Source organism: Dermacentor andersoni, chromosome 4 (assembly GCF_023375885.2).
Source record: "Dermacentor andersoni chromosome 4, qqDerAnde1_hic_scaffold, whole genome shotgun sequence".
NCBI classification, from domain to species: Eukaryota; Metazoa; Arthropoda; class Arachnida; order Ixodida; family Ixodidae; genus Dermacentor; species Dermacentor andersoni.
Window position 1 is genome coordinate 27,137,233 of NC_092817.1, and position 25,771 is coordinate 27,163,003.

Below are 25,771 nucleotides of genomic sequence, written 5' to 3' on the forward strand. Positions count from 1 at the left end.
GATTCCCACCCAGCACATCTTGCAACTTGTTTTTTATTCATGAAGTGCCTCCCGGGATTTATCCCTCTCGGCCAACGCCGCCGACGCCGACGACACCGGCTTTTCTGCGACACGAGCTCCTTAACGCTGTCGCGTTAAAATCGCGCCCTCGGCCCCTTTCTTCTCATTCTTGACAATTTCTCGGAATTTTGATAATACCTGCCCAAAAACAAACGTCATGAAACAAAACACCAACAGCGCATGCATTTTATGTTAAATCATCTCAGACTGAAATATTAATAGTGCGAAACAATAACAGAAACCTGAAAATGATGCAATTTCTTCGGCGTGGTTGTGTACAACTTCCAGGATCGGCCTTCGTCCATAGCGTTCGCTGCCAGCGTTTCCCGGTAAACATTACGGTTCATAAGTTGCTGTTGCCGGGGTAGAAGGGAGGGCGTGTGAAGCCAAAGCCACCAAGAAAAAGAAACTTTGGTGAAGCCCAGTCAGGTATCGTCGAATACTATCGCGTTCCACTCTTAAAGGCGAAGTTTAAGCGTGCTCCAAACTTATTTTTCTCCCGTCTGGTTTCGTGCACCATTGAGGTGCGACGCCGGTCGCGGCACTCCTGATCAAGCCAGATTAAAGTTATGTAGAGTAGCTCTACGCCAGCCTTCTTACGCACGCCTACTCCCATCGCTTGAGCGTGTGTGAGTGTGCGTGAAGGCTCCTCACGCCACCGTTGTGAGACGCCTAACAGCTTCCAGAGCGATGTTTCTGCTGCGCAGTAGCAGTCGCCTCACGTGTCGCCGGCAAGTCGCCGCAACACTCAACCTTGCTATATGTGTCAATGCTTCGCCTTTGGGGCGTAACGCAATTTCTACGCGCGCGCGTACATGCCCCGTCTGTGAAATCGGCGAGACTACGTGTGTCGCCGCGAGGGAAGCGAGCGCCGGAGGAGGAAGGCGCCTGGAGGTGCATGGAGAAGAGAATCACGCGCCGAGGAAAGTACGGAACGCGCTGAGATGATGATGATGATGATTTATTGGCATCCCCGTTGATACGGGCGGTGACAAACAGCCACCTAGGTTGCTTGGGTTACTCAGGTATGCTATTCATGCTTTTTATTCTAGCACTTTTGTACATATCTCTTTAATCGTTTTTCTCTTCCTCCTCAAGACTTCTCTATCTACTTGGTACCGTCACGCATTCCTGTAACTGATCCGGTCGTATTCCCTGCTCTTCCCTGCTTTTTTTCCACCTATAGTCAAAACGCCTCTTGCTTATTTCGACTGATGACCGCTTTATGTTTCCGTCCACCTTAAACTCGAGCGCTTCTGGAAGGTGTACGTTACCTACGGTTCTCACTTGGTGAATCCCTTCGCATTCCATTAGGATGCGCTGAATGGTCTCCGGATTTTTGCTGCAACTATATGACGCATGCGTCATATAGTTGCGAGCATTTGCTCCGGTATTATGTTTTTGTCCTTAAACAACCAGCTTGAGCCTCAAACAGCAAGGCACTTCCCTTCGTGTTATCTTACAGATTTGCCCTTCTAATTTCTTTCTTCATAATCTTGTAAATCTCCATGGTCTTTCTTGTTTCCATTCTTTGCAACCAATCCACTGTCTCGGTTTGTCTCACTTTCTTTCTGATGACTCCTGGCTGTCTACTTACAGTTTCAATTATCCTGTACTTAGTTTCCAACTTTCTTGACCTCTTCCTCCATTTTGTGTCCATGCCTTTCAGGTACAGATACTTGTGCACTTTAGCCCCCATTTATTTTGATCCATGTCTACAAGTCTTTCTTCAAAACTAATTTTGCTCTGCGCTTCTCTGACTTCAAACGATGCCCAACCCATGTCACCCTGCACCACCTCATTTGTGGTTTTGTTGTGGGCTCCCAAAGCCAACCGGCCTGCCGATCTTTGGTTAACTTCCAGCCCCGACAAGATATCCGATTTTAAGCACAGAATGTTCGGTGACCTACAGACTGACACTTTACAAATCAAAGACTGTAAAAAAGAAGAGGAAAAAGGAGAAGAAGGGGAAAGCGAATAGTGTGAATAGTGCGTTAGCAAATTTCTTGAAATAATAAAGTATATACATTCCTTACAGTGTCTTACCACCTGTCCCAATTGCACTTTAATATTTACAAAAATTAAAAAAAAACTGATAATTAACATACAAAATAAAAATTAGCCTTAAAAATTTGCCACATTTACACACAATCACAGCATTTTAATACATTTTACGAGCAATACACAAAAAGGGAATAGCACCCATGCGCTTGCGCGTAGCTCGCGTTCATGAATTCAAATGTCACTGTAATTTGATTTCTAGTCACGTCTATTTGGCAATTCTGTATTATGTATGGCTTTTTGCCTTTTGCTGTTCGTTAGAACTTTGCTGGTAGCTTGATCAACGCACATACTTGGATAGCGCAGTTTGTAGCCATCAATGTTTCGCCGTAGAGAATTGAACGTACTAAGTACTGTGAAAATTATTGTTCTAGTTAGATATCTGGTGTCTTTTGAAATACGCAGTAGCTAAGCAACTGTGTTTTCTACCGCGACCTTGATCACCTTTTAAGGAAAGAAACAAGGGAGGGGAGAGGGGGTGCGAAGCGCGTGTTCCTTGCGGTCCACATGAAAACTCTTCTTTTCCCAAAAACGCGGAAGTCGTTAACGACTTCCTCGTTCTTGTCTTCTGAGATTTTCATAGGAGCGACGTGTCTTGATCTGAGAACTCAAGCCAGACGGCACGCCTGCCGGTCGCGAGCATTTCCTAGCATGAACGGCCTGCTTCGGTCTTTCACAATAGATCGCAGTCCTGCCGTGACCATGAAAGAAATGTACACGCGCGCACCACGCACCGCGCGTATTTGCTCATGCAGCTGGAGACGCGCTAGTCCGCATGGGGAGACTGCTTCACGAGGCAAACAATGACTTTCCGTGGGGAGACGCGCCAAATCGATACCTTTCTTATCGGTGCCGCCGGCTTTGTCTCAGTAGCGCTCCAGAGGTCGTTACGGCGCATAGACGAGATCTAGCCGGGCACGCAAGCCACCGAAATGCCGTTACCATGACGACAGATTAAGTCATGTTGTGCATCTTTACCGATCTGTTTTTATTAGTATTTTTTACGAGGGCTTCTTCCTGCGTGCATTTCCCATGTTGTAGTTGTCCAGGACAGACCAGTATCTGCGGAAGGACGTAGTTGCTCCATGTGCTGCACTGTGCTACATGGGTGGTGGCTACCTATTGCGCAATCGCGGCCAAGTAAAGACATGGGCACAGTTTCTCTATCTTACTTTTATGCGCTGCTAAATTTATGCGGCCTAACGGATTCGGGGTTCCTTCTAATCGACGTTCTATGTTTAACATTGTCTGTCCATAGATTATCATGGAGTCTCTCTCTCCCTCTTTCTTTGCTACTGTCACCTCGTATACTGTCAAGTATACAGAAGCTTTCTCATTTGGCATTCCCTGTGCGGCGTGTTTATTTTTAATTTACTAAGATAAGTAAGAAATTACAATTTTACGCATCAAGCCCCTGCACTAGAATTCTTAAAATTATTTAATCGAACTGCAGGAAGGAGAAGCAATTGTTGGGAAACGTATTACGAAGACAGTGGTAAGATTAACCCATCTAAAACTACATTTATGATCTCCAGCTCTACCTGTAAAACTTCAACCTATTCTCCAGCAATTATGTTTCAATCACTTAAATTATATGCTGTTAAGCAGTGTTCCTTCTGAGGCGTTATTTTAGACTCAAAATTAAAATAGTCTAAGCACATTTTGCACCTAAAACAAAAATGGCCTATGGGATAAGAATCCTAATAAACGCTTAACGATACTTTAGCGGTCATACTTTGCTATCATTATACTGCGCCTTCATTCACAGCCATTTTACTTACTGTGTATTATCCTGGCGTAACACGTATCCCACACATTTACTTCCATTACAGCATTTACAGAACCAAGCCATCCGGTTAATTACCTTCCGTCCTTTCCGCGCCAACGCCCTTGCACTCCTATGGGAATATAAGATCCTTCCGTTAACTTATGGTTAAATATCACCTAAGCATCACAGTATTCAGGACTATAAGCAACCTCACTCCAATTTACACCTTCTCTCTCCCTTCTTTCTTTTCCCCTTTTCCCATCCCCCAGTGTAGGGTAGCCAACCAGACTATTGACTGGTTAACACCCCTGCCTTCCTGTATTCTTCTCTCTCTCTCTCACTCCAATTAATGTATTTGACAAGGTATGTCTTTACAATTCGAATAACACCAGGGTTGCTTCGAATAACAACCTTCTGCTACCAAACGTACGCAGTAACTTTGGGAAACACACGGCCCAATTTGCAGCTGTAGCATTCTGGAATAACCGGCCTAACGATTTAAAACAATGTGTATCGTTCGTTACATTTAAGAAAAATAAAGCTAATCATGTTTCTAATAGAAGGTTAACTTCACGATTCTCATGTTTACTAGTACTGTTTTGTTGTATGGGAATTATGTTTAATAGTTGTGCTTACTAGTCGTTGCTAATGCATAATCAATGTTGCTTACTCACTTCTCTTCATGCACCTCAAAACAGGAGGGCCCCTTGCAATCTTAAGCTATAGGACCTGCTTCTGCATATTCAACCCAATATGTACCACCTTTGTAAATAATAAACGTTCTTTTGATTTGATTTGATTGAAAGGCATTAGATAAACATCTGGACCGTGATATAGAGACGTGTTATGCGAGAGAAGGGTGGCCCGGCGCAGATTTTTTGCTATACATTAACTACAATACGAACGCATACCTCCCACGACAGGCGCAGATGGTTTCAAGGTTAACACTAGGCCTGTGTAGAATTAATATTTTTAAACAGAGATAGACTGAAGAAAGGATGGTTAGCCAAAATTCAGGCCGTGCCACTTTCCGATATCCTAATTGAGTGTATGCAGCAGCCAATACGCGAGCCTGGAAACCAGTCAATAAGACCGGGCGGAGAGCACGACGCTGACTGCTGTTCCGCAGTCTATAGACCATTGTGAGAAGAGTTTTCGCAGTAGATAATCAATATTGCAATAGCAGCGCAAAAAACTGGACAAAGCAAAGCAGTCGCCGCAGGTGTCCGTGTCGTTCGACTAGCTCTTTCGCATCTTTTTTGCTGCTATTACCTTTGATCTTCTACGAAATAGTTAAGCTTCGTACATTACTGCAGACTAAAGGGAAGAGAGGAGTAGTAATTGTGAACACGCGCGGAGTAATGTTAACTGACAGTTACAAGCGGTCCTACTGTCCAGTATCCTTTCTATCCCATTTCTCCTACGCCAAGTGTAAGGTAGCCAACTATGCGCGACCTTGGTAAATCGCCTTGTCTTTCTTCCGATCACCCCCTATCTATCTATCTATCTATCTATCTATCTATCTATCTATCTATCTATCTATCTATCTATCTATCTATCTATCTATCTATCTATCTATCTATCTATCTATCTATCTATCTATCTATCTATCTATCCTTCTATCTATCTATCTATCTATCTATCTATCTATCTGTCTGTCTGTCTGTCTGTCTGTCTGTCTGTCTGTCTGTCTGTCTGTCTGTCTGTCTGTCTGTCTGTCTGTCTGTCTGTCTGTCTGTCTGTCTGTCTGTCTGTCTGTCTATCTATCTATCTATCTATCTATCTATCTATCTATCTATCTATCTATCTATCTATCTATCTATCTATCTATCTATCTATCTATCTATCTATCTATCTATCTATCTATCTATCTATCTATCTATCTATCTATCTATCTATCTATCTGTCTGTCTGTCTGTCTGTCTGTCTGTCTGTCTGTCTGTCTGTCTGTCTGTCTGTCTGTCTGTCTGTCTGTCTGTCTGTCTGTCTGTCTGTCTGTCTGTCTGTCTGTCTGTAAAAGTATAATAAAAGAGGTAACTGAAACAAGAAATATGTGGATAAACCAATTGCAAAATTGTTCTTTCAATCAAAAACAGTTGATAAGAGAGAGAAAAGGAAAAGAGGGCTGGGAAGTTAATCTGAGCCCAATGAATTTTAGGTTAACCACGTTCCGCCTGGTTTGCTACCCTATACACGAAGCATCCCGTTTTCACAAGAAGCAAGGCGTAAAAGTGCACTCATGTGAAGCACCAGTAATGAAGTCTGCACCCGCGTGGATGTGCTAAGGCAAGCACAGCCCCGCACGTGACGTGGACGCCAACTTACCAATGTCGTCGTCTCTGAAGGGCACGGGCCTTCGGTTGAGCCAGAGAAGCCGGTTGCCGTCTATCCGAAGATCGAACATGTTGTACAGCAGCGCCAGGAGTGGGGCCAGCGGGAACGAAGCTGCGAACAGCTGCCACGTAAGCAAAAACGAATACCAAGAGTTGACATCCGCGGTGTTGTACATAGGGCATTGTCAGAGACATATAGCGAAATAAAGAATAAAAAAAAGCGTAGTGGAAGGACATATGAGCATTAGACAGTTGCTTCTCAGTCGTTAAAGGTTCTTCGGGCATGTTTAGTCTCCTGCCCGTGATTTTTCTCCGGAGGCAGATCGTACCTCTGTGTTTCACCGTGCGTTGACGTCACTATGACCATGACGTCTTCTTTAGATGCTTTGTGCGACTGGCCACAACGAACATTCGAGGAGATGGCTTGAGGAATCATCATGGTTGAGAACATCTATTCCAGACACGTATAACGTACTCAAAGAATGTATGAGGATCAGACACTAAATACTGAGGAAAATTCCAAAAGTGTCTGAGTAGAGTATAAAGTTATGGCAGAGTATAAAATCATATTGTTATTTTCAACGTACTTTCGCAATACACCCGCCATTGTGGCTCAATGGCTACGCCGTTGCGCTGCTGAACACGCTGCTGGTTCGATTCTTAGCTACAGTGGCCGCATTCCAACGGGAACAAAACGCAAAAGCGCTCGTGCACCGTACTTTGGGTACAGGTTGAATAACTCCAAAATTAATGCGGAGTCCTCTCCTACGGCATCCCTCATAACCCAATGTGCAGTTTCAGGACGTTAAATCGCACAATTTCAATTTCAAAATACGAGAGGTTGCACAAGCAACAGTTTTGCATCATTGAAGTGCATCATTTACCATAGCTATACAGGGTGTCCCACGTAACTTGAGCCAAACTTTAAAAGTATGCAAATGCTACGTAACTGAACAGAACCAAGGCAATGTTGTTTACCGTCGCTTGGAGATACTCAGATTATTTTTGTCATTCCGTCTAATTAGATAATTAGTCGTGATTATTTAAACTCGAATGTTACAATTAGATGCCAAGTGTCAAAGAGAAAATTGTAAAGCAACATGAAAAGCTCCTGATACAGCTTTCTGTTGCTCAATACGTGCTAAATAAAGGTGTTTTTCCGAGCGTGAAACAAGCCCGCAAATAAACGTAAAGTGCCTGGAGCGCCCAGCCACGTGGCATTTTGCGCATACAGGGCTTATTTCCCCCAAATGTTTCCCTCAATTTTTTTTTTTTTGACGACCCCGGGTTGCCTATTTACACTTTCAATTTCCCTGCACTCTACTGCCAACTTTCTTGAACTCTTCCTCCATTCTGTGTCCACGCTTTTCAGGTACAGATGATATCTGTGCATTTTAGTCAATCATTTAATTTAGTCACCGTTCCTGAGTTTTTCTTCACAACTAATAAAGAAAGTAACCACCAGTGCCCACCGCGAAAAAGTTTTCAAACCATAATCTCCACAAGTTTTCTTTTTTTGACATGATAGAAAGAGATGTTAGCGCACAAATTATACTGGCCATACTTACTGGCAGTTCATTATAAGGGATGGAACAATAAACATCTTTTACATTGAATGAAAATTATTAAATACTTTAGCACGTCAATTTTTTCAAGAAAGAAACATGCAAAAATGGTAAGATAAAGACTTCCGACCGTTTCATATGAAAAGGATCGTTTGTGTGTAAAGTGTTTAAGTTGCTCGAAAAACTTCGCGAGAGCTTTTGTCAAAATTCTTCCAAACAGTTATGTGTGTGAGACAGTTGACTTCACGTGTTAGAACGGCGTAAAATAGTTCTGGACAGAGCATCAAACGACGGAGACAGCTTAACAACGGGAAACTTTCTACGTGGCTCTTTTGCGCCTTTGTTATCCTTGTCCAGCGGAACAACTGGACAATAACGTTAACAATTCAAAGTCTAAGGCTCAAACCGTATAGAAAGAATCCTTAGAGCGGAGGACAAACTCAGTTTCCATTTTCTTGCTATAGCAGCCGACAAGGAATTTCCTCCTGCCAGCAAAATGTATGCTACAGTGTCTCTAAGGGAAATGTTTCCCTTACAACTCACATACAACTCACAGCGCAATATAACGTCGACTCCTTATGGGCAGCGCTCGGCCTCAGACTCGGGATCAAGTCGTAAAACGGAGAACAAGCGCGAGAAGCTCATAAGAGGACTTTGTAGGCTGAGACTCGCAGCTGACACGAAACACTTCGTCAGGGATACGGACATATGTCACCCGCGGTGCGCGCACTGTTGCCGAAGGCTTTCATAGTTTCGTGTTTCATAGCTAGGTGCTGATGCTTGCGCGGAAAAGGCGATGTGTACAAAGTTATTCGCACACTACAGTGCGCCTTGTGAAGTGGCTGAGGTAATCTTTATAACAGTCGATCTGCGCACCCTCCTGCGTGTACCTAGTGCTCGTTGCCTTCTCATTTTACTCTTACTATTCCCCTTTTCACTCATTCCAAGTGTAGAGTTGCCTACAAACTATTTACTAATGTAATCGCAAATAGAATCAGGAACACCTTAGACTTCTGTCAAGCAAAAAACCAGGCAGGATTCTGTAAAGGCTACTCAACAATAGACCATATGCACTATCACACTATCATCACACTATCAATCAAGTGATAGAGAAATGTGCGGAATATTACCAACCCTTATATATAGCTTTCATTGATTAAGAGAAAGCGTTTGATTCTGTCGAAACCTTAGCAGTCATGGAGGCATTACGGAATCAGGGTGTAGACGAGCCGTATGTAAAAATACTGAAAGATATATATAGCGGCTCCACAGCCACCGTAGTCCTCCATAAAGAAAGCAACAAAATCACAATAAAGAAAGGCGTCAGGCAGGGAGATACGATCTCTCCAATGCTATTCACAGCGTGTTTACAGGAGGTATTCAGAGACCTGGATTGGGAAGAATTGGGGATAAAAGTTAATGGAGAATACCTTAGTAACTTGCGGTTCGCTGATGATATTGCCTTGCTTAGTAACTCAGGGGACCAATTGCAATGCATGCTCACTGACCTGGAGAAGCAAAGCAGAAGAGTGGTTCTAAAAATTAATCTGCAGAAAACTAAAGTAATGTTTAACAGTCTCGGAAGAGAACAGCAGTTTACAATAGGTAGCGAGGCATTGGAAGTGGTAAGGGAATACATCTACTTAGGGCAGGTAGTGACCGCGGATCCGGATCATGAGACTGAAATAATCAGAAGAATAAGAATGGGCTGGAGTGCGTTTGGCAGGCATTCTCAGATCATGAACAGCAGGTTGCCATTATCCCTCTAGAGAAAAGTGTATAATAGCTGTGTCTTACCAGTAATCACCTACGGGGCAGAAACCTGGAGGCTTACGAAAAGGGTTCTACTTAAATTGAGGACGACGCAACGAGTTATGGAATGAAGAATGATGGTTGTAACGTTAAGGGATAAGAAAAGAGCAGATTGGGTGAGGGAACAAACGCGAGTTAATGACATCTTAGTTGAAATCAAGAAAAATAAATGGGCATGGGCAGGACATGTAATGAGGGAAGATAACCGATGGTCATTAAGTGTTAGGGACTGGATATCAAGGGAAGGGAAGCGTAGCAGGGGGCGGCAGAAAGTTAGGTGGGCGGATGAGATTAAGAAGTTTGCAGGGACGACATGGCCACAATTAGTACATGACCGGGGTTGTTGGAGGAGTATAGGAGAGGCCTTTGCCCTGCAGTGGGCGTAACGAGGCTGATGATGATGATGATGATGATGATGATGATGATGATGATTATGATGATGATGAAATGTAGAGCAGCAAATCAGACTCATCTGGTTGGTCTCGCTGCCTTTCCTATATATTCTTGCTTCCTCTCTATCTGCTGACGCATCAGTATAATTGCAGCCACTGTAAGTCCTTTGATTCTGGGAGAAGCTGCATATGGTCATGGAAGAGGTGCACTTCCACACAGAGCTCAGGATTCTACTCCCATGTCCGAGTGATGGGTTAACACGCCCAAAATACGCAAGCACCTCCGAAGACAACACCTTGTGGTATATGCCATAAACATCAGCGCTGGTGCCGTTCCTTTTGCTTTTTCGTGTGCGTTGTCCTTCAAGCAATGCTGCTTTAATATGTCTATTCAACCCGCCCGTCAACTGGCGCTGAAGTATCCTGATTTTTCACTCATGACTTTGGAAGCGCGAAAAGACGCAAGACGGTTGAAGAACGGGCGACGATTGTTTTCTGTCATTATTTTCATAATGACTTTGTCATTATGTCATGATTGTCATCGTGAGTGTTATTCTTATGACTACAGAGCTAAGGCCATTTTTTCGCTACGCCATTTATTATTAAAATTCATTTCGAATAAGTTCCTTATTTTTACAGCGTTCCTTAATTTGTGCACATGATTCAAGGCTTTTTGTGGCGGTTTACGTCCGTAAATCTTAGAGAGAGTCTCGCCTCGCTCGAAATACTTCATGTCAACGACGAGCACAGTAGCTCCATTAGTAGCATGTCTGACACATTGGCCTTTTGCGTTTAAGATTCTGGTAAAATACCAAAAATGACCGCCGACATCATGGTGTCATAATCTCAGCCATGAAAGAAAAAGAAATTAAAATTTAGATCAAAACAACAAAAGTGCCTCTGAATGTTCATTTGTGTTTTACCATGTTTTGACGTCTCCCTTTCATGTAGACTACTTTACGGACCTGTCGGAAACGTAAGACTTAACTTTTTCATTCTCTACTTTATGGAAGTAAGCAGTTAAGTCATGGAAAATCGGGTTCTTAAGTATAGCGTATACGTGGCGCGTCACTCTCATTTCACCAACTTTGAATGGTCGTCAAGAGCGCGCGGGGAAGAGATACGGAAAGGGGGTTTGAGATCTCGAGAGTAGCAAATATTAAAATATACCAGAAGCATTTGCGGCAATCCATATCGGTCTAATTATATGCTAAGGATTGATTAATTGAAGGCAGGGCGAATACAAAGTTCGCGTAGAATACTATTAGAGAATCGACGCAGCATTGAGCGGGAGCGTTCCGCAAGCTCCTCGTGGTGGTTACAACATCTTTGTTGAAAATCATGGAGGAGTCTCAGGGTGGTCTCTGTGTAGGGGCTGACTCCCTAGGGCCAAGTGACGATTTTTGGTTGTTCCCCGAGCTCGGCGGCAGTCCTAAGTAAGGCCTCCCAGGTAAGTTTCGAGGGGGCTGGCAAGAGCGTTTTGGGGGGAGGTGAACACCTACATCCCCAGAGGATGTGGTCTTGTGTTGCCAATTCGTTCATGTTTCAATTTTGACATGTGGGGGTAAATTCCCCATTAGTGATAATCGTCAGTCTATGTGGACTGAGAAAAGAGTCCGTCTGAAGCTGGCGAAGGACGGTGGCTACGCTCTGGTAAGGTCTCGATGAGGCGCCGGTCAAGTGCGCCTCATTTACTATGGAGAATCAGTGAAATCAACTTAAAGTCAAAGTGATTAACACAAAAAATGATGACTCAAGGATGCAAAGAACACGCCTTTGTCGTCTTTATCTCTATGCACGTGTCCCACGCACCAATTGCGCAGTTGGATTTGAATCCCAAACATCATGTCGTTCTTAAAGACGGGTAACAGCGTTAACAAGAGAGGCACACTTTCGTCCCTTGTTAGCGTTGTTACTTTTTCTCAAAGCATGAATCCCAACAAACTAGCCCGATTTGCTGCCTTCATAGCTAACATTTATGATTGATCAACTTTTTACCACGTACTGGCACGTGGTAGTAAAAAAAAAAAGTTATTAATAAGGGGAAATGAGACGTCCACCCGAACGTAGCTAAGTGCTACAAAGGAAACCCATACGGGTTCCTCGACAGAAAAGCCTCGCAGTTGAAGAAAAATTTTTCTTCAACTGCGAGGCTTTTCTTTCGAGGAACCTGTATGGGTTTCCTTTGTAGCACTTAGCTACGTTTGGGGGGACATCTCATTTCCCCTTATCAATCACTTCTCTCCACCTTGCGGGTTTCCGCAGAACTATTACTTCAAACTCTTGTCTTTGCTTCGAGTTGTTGACAAATTCAACTTCACCCTGCCTTCTGCTAGCCGCCTGGTTAGCTCAGATGGTAGAGCGGCTGGCCCGGAAAGGCAGTGGCCCCGGGTTCGAGTCCCGGATTAGGACAAATTTTTCTTCATCTGCGAGGCTTTTCTTTCGAGGAACCCGCGTAGGTTTCCTTTGTAGCACTTAGCTACGTTTGGGTGGACGTCTCATTTCCCCTTATTAATTACTTCCCTCCACCTTGCGGGTTTCCGCAGAACTATTACGTCAAAAAACAGTTGATTAAAAGTTGATCGACCCTATCACTCGTTGTCGAACGAATGCAGTGCGAGCCATTAGTTATTTGCGCACCGAGTCAGTTTTTCTACGCTGAACTTTGCCAGGATGGCAGCGAAGAGGAAAGTAAACCCGTGACGGTCTCCGCCCATGCTGCGCCGAACCTTACTAGCAGGTGGTGGTCGACGCGGCGCGAAATTCGGGGGGCGTCGTCCACTGCTTGGACAGAAGCGCTCGGGTGGTCGATGGGCAAGTTGGTCACTGCTGTCGCCATGACGATTCATGGCCGCTCATTGATTGGTCCCGACTTCCGGACCCTCTGCCTCACGAATGCGCCCCGTGTCGTGCGAGAGAGAGGAGCCGCCGCTAATGCCAACACACCTGGACGCGGACCCCAATCAGTGTTTCCAATCGAACTAAATCGGGCTCTCGAGTGAGGCCGGGATATTGGGGGTAATGGTCAAGGCCTCGTGAACACTGGGCGGCCTGTCTTACAGCGCGTGCAACGTAATGACGATGCCCGGATGAAGTGCGCGCTAAAATTAAGTTTCGTTTCCATAAACGTGTGCCCTTAAATGCTATATTTTTCCTGTTTGCATGCGTTGTTAAAGATACGCCGATATTTTAACTCAAAGTATGTCACAGTATTTTCCCTTAGCAGCTTTTAGACCCCAGTACTCTTCGATCATGGCTACGAATATCCTGCGGGAATCTTGTGAAACGAAGCTCTTCACGCGCGGCTCTATACTCACGCACTGGTCCCATCTCTTTTTATTTCAAGCAAGTCTTTAGAGTTCCCAGCACACAACACACAGCTCACGTAATGTTTTCCCCAGAATTGATGCTGGCATGGATTTTCCTGCGTACAGTACAGCTCTTAGCAAACACCAGTTCTCTTATATTGTGCTCTGCGTTATTTCTACTAAAACGCCGCAGCGGGTCGCTAGAAATAACTTTGACCACGTGAGCTGAAGTTTCGATAGCAGAGTGTTCTTGCACACCGGTCTTACACTCCGCGGAAGTACATCTATCGGTGATGGAGGACGACGAGTGAGGACCCTGACACCGGTGCTAGAGTTTCGACAAAAGCACATGTCTTCATAATTTACAACAGTACAATCAAACAGGGACGGAGAAGGACATGAGAACGACAGGAACAAGGCGCTGACTTTTTGTGAACCGGTATCAACTTGCCCAGTTTAATAGTGTCCTATATATCTTGGTGAAGGCTGTCATCCTTGTTAGGATACACGAGCACCCTGTTTTCCAATGAGAGAAAGGCCGACAATTTAGCATTCCACACTCTACTATACTAGCTCACCGATTGTTGAACTCTACACATTCTCTAGAGACTTCTCACAAATTAGCAACACTTTCCTTCCCCACAAAGCGCAGAGCGTAAAAGCTAGAGTCTCCACTCAGCGTGTGTAGAACAATCTAAACTTTTCCAGGGGTATCCGCTGCTTGGCGAAGACGTCTTTTTTTTTTTTTTACTGTAATATAAAGAAGAAGAAAAAGAACGTTTAGCGTTGACTCATGACTGCGGCTGCTCCCTTTTTCCTCTTCTAGTGTTGACTACCATATATGGATATCACATATCCTGCACAGATTGTCAGAATATCAAAAGCCGTTTTCGCAACATCGCTTCGTGAGAAATGGTGCCGGCCAACCGTGCCAGTCAAGAATATAGCAGAGGCGCCGGCAAGTGAAGCGATTCTTACGAAAGAAACAAGAAAGTTTTGTGAATGGGACCTGCGACGCTGTGAACCGGAAGGTAAGTGGGCGCTCACCATCAGGTATCCGTACTGGATGATCTTCTCGGCGAACTCATCCCTGCGGAACTCGGGATCGTCTTGCTTGTACAGCTCGCGCAGCAGGAAGTGCTGGTCGGAGACCTTCTCGTCCGCCACCCTGTACATGATGCCCCACTTGCGGAGCACCTTCTTCATCAGCCTGCACAGGCGCCGGCCGCCAGTGTGTCACCAAACATTTGCACTTGTGTGGTGCGCTTGTTGCGATGATCCGCGCAGTTGCTTGTAAGCACTTATTGAAACACATCTTGAGTCTCCGCGCTCAGTGCGGTTCGTACTTTGCTGGTGCCCCATGTGCAAGTGGCTGCGGAAGCAATATCGGTGCTCGGCACAGGCGCGTCGAAAGAAGTCAGCACTATATACCGATCGCAAGTTATCTGCTGCAAATACAGGCGATTGTGCCCTTGCGGGAGAGCAAAATTCGAACATGAGCTGCACCCAAGTGTTTGTTTTAACAGTAGACCCCATTGTACTTGCATGAATTTTGTCCTCACATGCTGCTGCAAGTTGATTCGACGTCATACGACAGAGGTCCCGCTTTACTATAAAAGTTACCATATGATTTGGCAAAACTTGAAAGTATCGTGGAATGAAACTGCACTTGGGCACTTCAAACGATTTTTCATTTCGTTTCTTGCGCTGTGATAGGAAGTCAGATTTCACGCAGTTCTGCATTAGTATGCGAAATTTTATCTACATTTTATTCATTCTCTTCTTCTATCACCTTCTATTACCTATCACCTCGACAATAAATGCGGCACTAAAGCTTTGTTTCACGTAGCTTCAAACATATGCGTTGGGTATGCATAATTTTTATCATTATGTTAAATATATTTTTCGTGCTTGGGTCTCCTACAATCCGCTGTCAGATAAGTAGCGCAACTTACCTCACTGCTGACGCCTGTTCCAATCACCTTGCTCCCTTAGCTGGGACTACGGAATAGCGAGGAAATAACTATCGATGAGAACTTTGCTTCCATGCTCCCGTAATTTCGTTTATAAATAAAAAAGGACGATTTACCTCTAGTCGTTTCAACAAAGGGTCGCAAGGGCACCTTGTACGCAGGTAACACTCGCTAGCAGTATGAAAGGGAACACGAAATTAGTTTTCAAGCAACTATTCATCGTGACGCGTTGCTTAGAGCCTGACAACGTAAAATGGATCAAGTATAAGCTTCACTCAGCATATTCTTTGCTCTGGAATAACTTTACTTCGATGTAGAAGTTCAGCCAGGGGCTACTCTTGAAAGCGAACTTTGACTTTTTCCTGGCACGTTGCCTGCTGAACCTATTTCCTGGCATATTTCCCGCCACGCCTTTTTTTCTTTTTTTCTTTTCCCACATCAATGCCTAGAAGACCCGCTGATGGCAACCGCGCCCAGACACTGACCGGGCGCGCGCGTGCGTCGGATGCTGTGCAGTGGCGCGCACAAAGCAGTACACGGGTGAGCGTATCTGCGCGGAGCAGCACACTTCGGGTCTTACGGCCAGATGACGTCGTAGCAGAACTTGGGGAAGGGCTTGACGATCATCAGGATGAGCAATTGCAGGGACAGCAGGGACATGCACGTGTCCCTGCCCGGGTGGCCGCACCGGTCTTTGAACTGGTCGCCCAGTCCGAACAGCCCCGACCGACCCTGAGTGAGAGCGGAGTGGTCGTAAAAAATGGAGGCGGTTATACAATAACAGAAGAAAATGTAAACACCATGCAGTGAAGTTATGTGTTGCGTAAAAGGCTTGGGGCTGTAACCGTGCACAGCCAAGCGTTAAGTCCTACCCCCACAGAGCGTTACGTGCGCGTCTGGCTACGCGCCTGCATTGTACGCGTGTAAACGGAAAATCAGACATCCACCCGTTCGTAGCAATTGCTACAAAGGAAACCCATACGGGTTCCTCGAAAGAAAACCCTCAGAGTTGAAGAAAAATTCGTCCTGGTCCGGGATTCGAACCCGGGACCACCACTTTTCCGGGGCAGCCGCTCTATAGCATCTGAACTAACCAGGCGGCTAGCAGGTGGCACGGCGAAGTCGAATTTGTCGACAACACGAAGCAACGGCAAGTGTTCGGCGTAGTAGTTGTGCGGAAACCCGCAAGGTGGAGAGGTGGAGAGGTTCTGCGGAAACGTGCAAGGTGGAGAAACCCTTGCGGGTTTCCGAAGAACTACTACGTCATTAGACAGTGTCTAGTTTTAGTTACACGTACGTAGAGGCTTTGCGTACGTAGAGCTTCTACGTGTCAGCAGTGCGCATGCGTACAACGTAGCGGGCGCGCGCGCGTCTCACGGACGTACGTGAGATTCAATTCTTTGCGTGCGTTTCTTGCGCACGTAGACAGCTTCGCGCGGGAGTTCCGCGAGATCACGAACACGCGATAGCGGGCCGCGCGCGCGCAGACGGCTTGCATCGAAACACGGCGACAGGATTGAATTGGCTACCGCCGTGTTCACATTTCCCGATAGATGTAGCTACGGGGTCCCTCTTGGCGTGCGTAGCGTACGTGTAGCTAAAAGCGTGTCAGATGGCGTGCACGTAAGGCACGTAGGCTTTTCACGTTTGTGTACGTGAAGCCTCTACGTACTGTCTAGTTTTAGTTACACGTACGTAGAGGCTTCACGTGCGCAAACGTGAAAAGCCTGCGTACCTTACGTGCACGCCATCTGAAACGCTTTTAGCTACACGTACGCGACGCACGCCAAGAAGGACCCAGTAGCTACGTCTATCGGGAAATGTGAACACGGCGGTAGCCAATTCAATCCTGTCGCGGTGTTTCGATGCAAGCCGTCTGCGCGCGCGCGGCCCGCTATCGCTTGTTTGTGATCTCGCGGAACTCCCGCGCGAAGCTGTCTACGTGCGCAAGAAACGCACGCAAAGAATTGAATCTCACGTACGTCCGTGAGACGCGCGCGCGCCCGTTACGTTCTACGCAGGCGCACTGCTGACACGTAGAAGCTCTACGTACGCAAAGCCTCTACGTACGCGTAACTAAAGCTGTCTATTGTACGTGTGTGCTATACGTACGTGTGCGTTAGTGCGTGTGTGCTGCACGCGACTCACGCGGCCAGACGCGCGAGTGGCTGCAGGTCTGCATGTGCCAGTTGTGGGCGTACGCGTCTGGGCGGTAAGTCATAGTGTGCGAGTCCAGAGCAAGCGGTGCTCAAACCCCGGCCAAAGCGGTTCGCGTGCCTGTCCAATGGATGTAGACGGGATGACTGACCAGCACTTGTAGGGGTTGCGCACTGTGCTTTGGTGCGTTGGCAGGACCTCCTGAGAATTTGCTCGCGCACTTCGATGCGGCTGTAGTGGCGACAAAAGCAAGGAGCGCCGGAGCTTATGGTAAGGCGTATCGTGAACTATAGTCGCCCTTTCCACATTCAGACACGCGCTGCCGGACTCCAAAACGCGTTACCAGAAAAGTAGCTAGAGGGGTGCGCTGTACTTCGTGCGGTTCGCTGATCTAACCAACCGTATAACCATGCGCCTTTGCGCCCCTGCATGCACATGCAAAAAGCTGCATACTATTAAAAAAATGTCGCTGTTTCGCTCGAAAGGCGAAGCATCGATTGAGGTAGCAAATTATTCGATAGATATACGAAGTAAGCGTAGTTCTCTGGGCCTTACAAACTTGCAACCATTCGCTTACTAAATACGTAAATTAACAAGTATGGTGTCATTGCGCACAGGTAAACATGAACACATCTCACTCAATAACCGCAGACACTCGCTGCAAGGACCCGAAGTAGGGCCTGCAGTATTTTATAAATAATAAAAAGCGCTGGCATGAGGACGAGTGGGAGCAGCAGCGAGCGAATCGCCCTTCGCGCTGCCTCTCGCTTCAACGTGTACTAAGCAGCGAGAACACAGCGCACACGGAGCGAACCGCACTCGGCTCGCCTGGACTTTATAACCCACAGCAGATGGCGTTCCAGATAGGGCCCGCGCGTCCACGCTTAGTCGCGCCACACTCAACCCGGATGGATGGACGGATGGATGTTATGAGCGTCGCCTTTGGAACGGGGCGGTGGGTTGCGCCACCAAGCTCTTGCTATTATACTGCCTAGTGTCCTACCTAGGTTAAACCATAAAAAAGAAGAGCAGTACGAACTACCACACCCAAATTTTCTGATCGCCTATTGCGAACTGTGCTTTTGTACGTCTCCGTTTTTTGTCGCTGCCGGAGTAGAGCGCCCCCTGCTGCTTTGCGCGCGATGCAAGACGGCGCGTTTCCTTCCCACCTTCCTCCCTTGCGCGCGTCAGATAGAGCGCCATGCTTCTCGGCTCACCCTTACACGCTTTCACTTGCACCCACAGCATATACGGCGCGCAGCCGCTATGTTATCGCACTTTAACTTTAACATGTATAGGAGAGGGCCGCAAGAACGATGTAAAGTGAGCACTTGCATACTGCGGTAGAGCATCTTTCAAACATGTTTTAGTCGCAATGTGACATCTAATAATAACACAGTGTATTATCATGACTCATATATCGGGCTATCATTCAAAGGCAACCTAAGCGCAACAAGTGCATCTATGGCTTTGAGCGTATACAGCGTATCTTTCAGTGTTCGTACTGCGATGCATGATTGCATGTGCATGGTGCATGAATCACGTGCTAGTCAAGCAAGTGCGATAGTGACGCCCCAGATTTGCTTACCTCCCTGAAGAAGGCAGTGTAGAAAAGTGATGCGTATGTGTTGGTGAATTGGAAGGCAAAAAGCTTGATGACTAATGCGTCATTGTACATACTTCTCGTTCTGTGGTTTTCTGAAATACGAAAGGAAATGCTCAGTCCAATGTGCGTTTATAATTGTGAAACTTAGCTTAAGACTCGCATGTCTGAGCAGAATATTTGCCGTCCGCGTCATAAATGATGTGTATTAATATTTGCTTATTTTTTTAGTTTGTTTCTATATTTATTCTAAATAAGCTTGTGATTTGGCGCGAGCAAAAACCACGCCGCTTATATCACGCATTTAAGCATACTTTGGCTGGACTTACCCCACTCTGTCAGCTGGATTGCAGCGTATGAATATATCTGCCGAACAAAAGACCGCAGTCAGTCAGAACATTTAAGAAATTGTCAGAAGTTTATATAATGTGCTTTTGGGCTTAAACAATACTGTACGTATGCAGGAATTACAATTTCTGGGTTATATATTCTTTAAAAAAACATTGTCTAAAACGCATAGTTGAGTTCATTTAGTTGCTGTCAAAACTGCTACTCAATTACTAGAGTTCAATAAAAGAAGCATGGCTTCTCGCGAAGTAAATGCATAATGGCTGCGAATTGCGCGTCTGGGTGGTCGTCGTACCTTTCCCAAAACCATGATGGAGATGGTGTTGAGCATCGGTGCGACGATGGAGCCGTGCACAACTTCACAAGTTGTCTCACCGTTGCAGTACGCGTTGTACATGTATACTTGATATAAAGTTACGGCCAGCACGCTGATTAGTACCACGATGGACTGAAAGAGAAAAAAAAAATGGGCAACGTAGTATTTAGGCTCGCTGATAGGCTGGCTAATATGCTGACTGAGCAGTCGGATCTATGTCATTATCAATGCCCGATTAGGCTTCATCTTATTTTTATTTTAGAAATTTAGAAGCGCGACCGAACGGGAGTTAACTTGTACTTGAAATAAAAAGAATAAGTTATTAGAAGAAAAATCTGAGAGTTCCTTCTTGGAAATGTACCCAAAGCCCAATTTCAGTAATACGGTGGAATAATAATGTATCCTGTACAAAACATGTATGATCTAATCGGATTATTAGATATGCCGGTTACGGGGTTCGCGTTATTATTTTTTTCTACATAAAGTTAAGAGGAAGCTTTAGCTTGGGCCCAACTCCGACGCGGCCTATTCAAATATATGCAAAACTCAAAAACGTTTTTCTGAGATGACCCCTGGACCGATCTTAATGAAATTTGTTGCATTTGAGAGAGAAAGTTAAATTCTAGTGACTGTTGGAAGCGGAATATCGAATTAGGTCCTGAATTTTGTTACAGAAATTTTCAAAAATTCGAAAATTTGAAAAAAAGATTGAGGTACGAAGTTTACAAATTCATAGCTCTGCATCAAGAACAGACATCACGGTTCTGTAAACGGCATTCATTAGACCATTGAATGCGGACAAATTCGGTATGTCATTTTATATCTTACATGAATTTGTTACGTTGTACAAGGGTTCTGCAAAAGCTGCATTTCCATATTAATATCTTTTTTAGATTCATGTGTCACATAAATTTTGTACGCTTTAGTTGTACTATTAGATGCAATTTACAGAATTGTATTATCATTTTTTGTTGTTGAGTTACAGTGTTGTAAACTTGATAGTTTAGTCTTTTGAAAATTTTCGATTTTCGCCCACTTTTAATAAAAGATTGAGGACCTAAATAAAAATTCGAAACCAATAGTCACTGGATTTTAGATTTTCCTTTTAAATGCAACAAAGCTCGTCAGATTTTGTGCAGTGGTTACCCAGAAAGACGAATTCTCCTTTTACATGTATTTAGATAGGAGCACCCGAGCTAAAGCTTCCTCTTAATAACGCAAAGTGGAGATGGGATGGGATGGAAAAAAGAAAGCGGGAAGGACTTCTCGTATTGGCGTAGCTCTGACATGAGGTATGGAGGCCGGTTTAGCTGTAATTTGTTCTACGTTTGATACACATAAACTCTTTCTTTAGGCAACCTCTAATCGAACTTAAGTGGTAAACGTGACTCATTTCAATAAAGAAATTGATGAAACGGGGAAAATGTGAACAATTCGAGTATGAAGTTAACAACTCTTAACTCTGCAGCAAAAAGATGTTGCAGTTTTAAATGGTTCAAGAGGCACAAAACTATTTATTTCATATGACTCTCGCAAATACTACCATTTTGTATATAACACGTTCGCATATTCCGTGAAAACAGACAGTATTTTAAGTAAACCATAAAATAATAAAGTAAGTTTGCTCGCTCTATGCACTCTGTGAGCTGATTATGGAGTTAAGGTGTTTGTTTTCACAGGAGGTAAGCATGATACCTTTTCGGAATGGTTCTTTTTCGTCAGTTCCAGCAGCACTATTTCAGAGCATATATTAAAAGAATAAAAGTCTCTGCCCACTATAATTTGAAAACCATTGTCAGAACAGGCCATTCTGGAAGGCCGATTTCATAAGCTATCGCAGCATGCAGATGTTGTCGAAGGCATTGCTATAATTCTCGAGGACAAGAAACCTGCGAAAACGGTTTTATCATTAACTGGTCTTTACTGTGCTGTACATGGTCATGTGCTGCAGTAGCCTGCGTTGACCGCTACCTGTGGCGATCGTGTGACTGTGCCCTCTGACACTACATCTCTCTACTTCCTTCTTATCTTTCTACTTCCCTTTGCCTTATCCTTCAGTGTAAGGTAGGAAATCGTATTTTGTGCTGTGGTTAACCCACTCCCTGTGTTTCTCCTTTCTTTCATCTCTCTATCTGTTAAAGGTATTTATTTAAATACAACAGGTCTCATTAAGATCGCCTTAGTAAGTTTAGGATCGTGTCGTTAACAAGCCACCATGCTTACAAAAATACTTGTACTTTGGGACATTCTCCGCTGCTTTTTTCTCATTTTTTTTTTCAGCCGGTGCAAGTGGGAAGAAACCAATGCCCACACATGTCACGCACCATTACATAAGAACGGGAAGCTGTAAATTTCCCCACAGCTAATCAGTGAATGCTGTGTCATCTCCTCGTCCGAGCCCGAATATCACAAACACTGACAAGCGAGAAAACGTAGGATTACATTTCATAATAATACGTTCTAGTTTCAGTTCACGCCACTTGCCCGTGTACATTTGATGTTCTTTTTCACGTGTTATAAGGCCCATCCATTGGGGAAAATGCACGTTGCCGCATTACGACAAAAAATTATTTTTGTTGCTTGGAAAGGAACGATGCGAAATATACCAAAATAAATTATTCAGTGGCCAATTCTAAGTGCTGTAGCCCATTTGGTTCTGTCAAGACGTCAAAAACTGAACTGCTCTACGCTCTCTCGGTGAGAAGAAAATATAGTAGAGAAGAACTAAACATGGAGACAGTAAACTTGGCATGTGGAGTGAGTCAAGTGTCCCAAGTTCTTTTCTCTTTTCTATCTTCATTACTGCCTATTCACAGAACGGCCAAGAACGTAACGTTGCGTGCTGTCGCAGTGGCGACTAAGGCTATTCGAATTGTTCCGCTTGACCTAAATGAAAAGAGTGTTTATACATGATGAAGGGATTAAAGTCTCCAGGATTATAAATGTTACTTATGTCGACACAAGGTCATCTTTGGTGTGAAAAAAAGTCGCAGTTTCGCTCGAAAGGTGAAGCATTGATTGCGATAGCAAATCAGTAGACAGCTATACTAAGTTAGGATGGTAGTTTTATCGGCCGTAATAACTTGGAAACATTCGCTTACTAAGTGAATTAACTAGCCTGGTGTCAGCACGCACAAGCGATCATGAACGCATCACACTCGATGAGCACGTATACTCGCTGTCAAAACGCCGGTGCGAGCAAGCACGGCAGCAGCAGCGAGCGAAGTGATTTTCGTGTGGTCTACCGCTTCAACGCAAGAGCGAAGAGAACGCAGCGCGCACAAAGGTATGAGCCGTCTGCAGATCCTTTTCAAGATACGGCTGCGCGGCCGTGCAAAGTACGCACTTGGCGGAGTCGAAGCCACTTCCCCATCCCACCTGCGCTGCCTCCGCGGTTTCGTCCATATATGGCGCGCGAGATTGAGTGGCGATCGTCAGTTCCCCTTGCGCCCCGTCACGAAATGCGCAATTACTGCCGGAGCACAACGCACCCCCCCCCCCCTCCCCCCATTCCTCCATGGCCTTTAACGCGACAGAATACGGCGCGTTTTCTCCCGCTTTCTTCCTTCGCGCACGCCAGATTGAGCCGCGATCGACGGCTTACCTCACGTACTTTCACTGGCACATATAGCCTACGACGCGCGGCGACGGTGTTAACGCCCTTGAACTTTATACGAAACATCACGGCGACGGAGACGGCAAAAATGCGCCTTAAGTGTACATATATTTGCTATCGCAAAAAAGAAAATTAAGCATGGGAGAGAAGTGGGAAATGATGAGAGGTGCGCGGTAACTGAAAGAAAAACAGCGTTAGCAAGCCCAACGAGAACGTCGAACAGGACAGCGATGACTCCGGACGGTGGCATAACGGCGATGACCTCAAGATGGCTCAAACACCGCGGGCCCTGTATCAAGACCTGGGCGAGGACGAATAGTCTTCCTTTCTGCTGAATACATCATCCAAGGAGACATAATTATAAACGTCATCAATGCACCTGGAATAGGCGACACGAAATGTATAAGGCGCACCGCGCCATATACGACCCATTGGCCAATGTTGCCGACGTACCATCATTACGAAGAATCCCACCGAGCAGCAGTACTTGGCGATGCGGTGCGACATGGGGTAGTGCCAGCTGAGCTCGCCCGTGATGGGGTCCCGCACTGCGACGGTGCCGTAGTACTGCGGCATCTCGGGCTCCTCGGCCGAGAAGTGGTCCACGTTCCAGCGGTGGGCCAGCGACGCCTGGCGCCGCTTCCATATCTCCAGGAATACGGTGCCTGTGCCCGTGAGCGCAGAACGTGGTGAGGAGGTTAGCCGTTTACGACACACCCAAAGTGTTTCACTCAGGCATCATACTCGATAACAGATGGGCGTTGCTTGGCTTAACCACAGAGGAAATATTTGTCACTTACTTTGTCACGGCTTGATCAATTAGCGTAAGTATGGCGTTTTCCGTTACTATATTGGGTTTTACTTCGTTGTTTGTTTCAACCGCAGCTTTTTTTATTATTTTTTGTTTACGGCTACTCAGAATTACAACTGTTTTTAACAGGTCTTTAAAAGTGCCAATTATTTGGTGTGTACATATTGCTTTACCTGGGCGGCATTAGAGCTCGACGCAACACAAGTAACCTGTTCAGATGCTGTGCACGAAGAACGAAGGTGATTGGAATGATGTACAGATTGACCTAATTGGAAAAATAACATATTTATGACTGCAACTTGGCTTCAGTAGAGCTAATATAAGAAGCCACAAGTACACTCGAAGCCGACTGTCTTCGCAGCCACCTGTACCACCATATTTGGAGCTGTCGCAGACGCAACGTCAGCCTTCTAACAATTATACCATAAATCATATGTACTGCCTTAGCGTCTACTGTGGAATGTGACCAGTAGTTCATTGATCTTCCTGCAGGCCACTCTGCCACTCGTAAAAGAGAAAATATCAGGCACAAAACGCGCTGCCGTGTCGGCTTTTTTTCTTTTGTGCGCATGAAGCAGTATGGGCAAAGCTATAATTCTACACTAGAATTGTTCGTAAGAAGACATTTCAGCCAATGCTGGTGCCGGAAATATTATTAGCGAAGGTGTCCGGCCAATGCCAAAGAATACTTACGAAGGAAAGCTTTGGGAATACGGCCCCTGCTGCAGGTTTTATTACCGACCGAATCAGCCGCACTGGAATGGAGGTGCGATGCAAAAATGCTCGTGCATTTAGGTTTGTGTATGTTGAAGAATTTTGGGTAGTTAAATTTAGCCAGAATCCTCCGCTTTGGCGTCTCTCACAGCCACAGTGTTGTCTTGGCGCGGGAATCTCCTCTAACCCACGCACTAAACCCTAATGATCAACTGAACCAGTTATTCGTCCTTGTTTATATTGTTAGAAAAGTGATGGGTGTTCTGTAAACGGATAAGTTATCATGCAAAAGATATTTTAAAGGGCTGTACTAATATAATCCGTAAAGAGCGTGCTCGGGTAAAGGAGAGAACGAATTGGGACGAAGAAAAAACAGGAAGAGGGAGTGAGTGAGTGAAAACTCTATTGTAAATGTCCGGCGATTTGGGCGGTGTGGGGCCATAAGCACCCCAACCTAGGTGACAGCCTCGAGTCCTTGGACTCGGGAGGCTTCCTCGGCGGGCGGAAGCTAAGCAGCATTGGGCTCGGTCAGTACTTGGGAGGGAGGAAGAGGGAATAAAACTGAAACACTCGCATATACACAATTATCATGCCAGAGTACCAGCACCATGCGTCGCCTGCTACCTCTGTCAAAGGGATACATCACTACACCCAGGACACTGGAGTTATCGTATGACCACGTGAAACCGAAGCGCACGAACCATTTCAGTCCTGACTTCAATAGCCATGGTACGACCGGTGCCGTGTTCATAGCGTGTTGGTATTAGGCGCAGAATCATATTTTAGCTCAGCTTTATTGATACGCTGACAATTAAGTACGCTATAAACAGGGCTAAGGTGCCTCAGAAAGCCTGGCCAACGTATTTCCTTCTTCAAAGGCGGCCGCGTCATCCTCGTCAGGTTAATTTTAACAGGTTAGTGGAGTGACGTCACG

The 25,771-nt window shown here is 45.4% G+C and overlaps 1 protein-coding gene across 1 annotated transcript in view; it reads right to left on the reverse strand.

Annotated features, from left to right (window-relative positions):
* The window catches only part of LOC126536616 (anoctamin-7-like), a 97,514-nt gene that overhangs the window by 23,891 nt on the left and 47,852 nt on the right, over nt 1–25,771 (reverse strand). The window contains exons 10-16 of the mRNA XM_055074110.2: nt 23,766–23,977; nt 19,676–19,828; nt 19,362–19,398; nt 19,018–19,127; nt 15,853–16,004; nt 14,347–14,509; nt 6,215–6,344 (exon numbers count right to left, since the gene is read on the reverse strand). Of these exons, the coding sequence (XP_054930085.1) occupies nt 6,215–6,344; nt 14,347–14,509; nt 15,853–16,004; nt 19,018–19,127; nt 19,362–19,398; nt 19,676–19,828; nt 23,766–23,977 (957 nt within the window). The remainder of the gene's footprint in view (nt 1–6,214; nt 6,345–14,346; nt 14,510–15,852; nt 16,005–19,017; nt 19,128–19,361; nt 19,399–19,675; nt 19,829–23,765; nt 23,978–25,771) is intronic.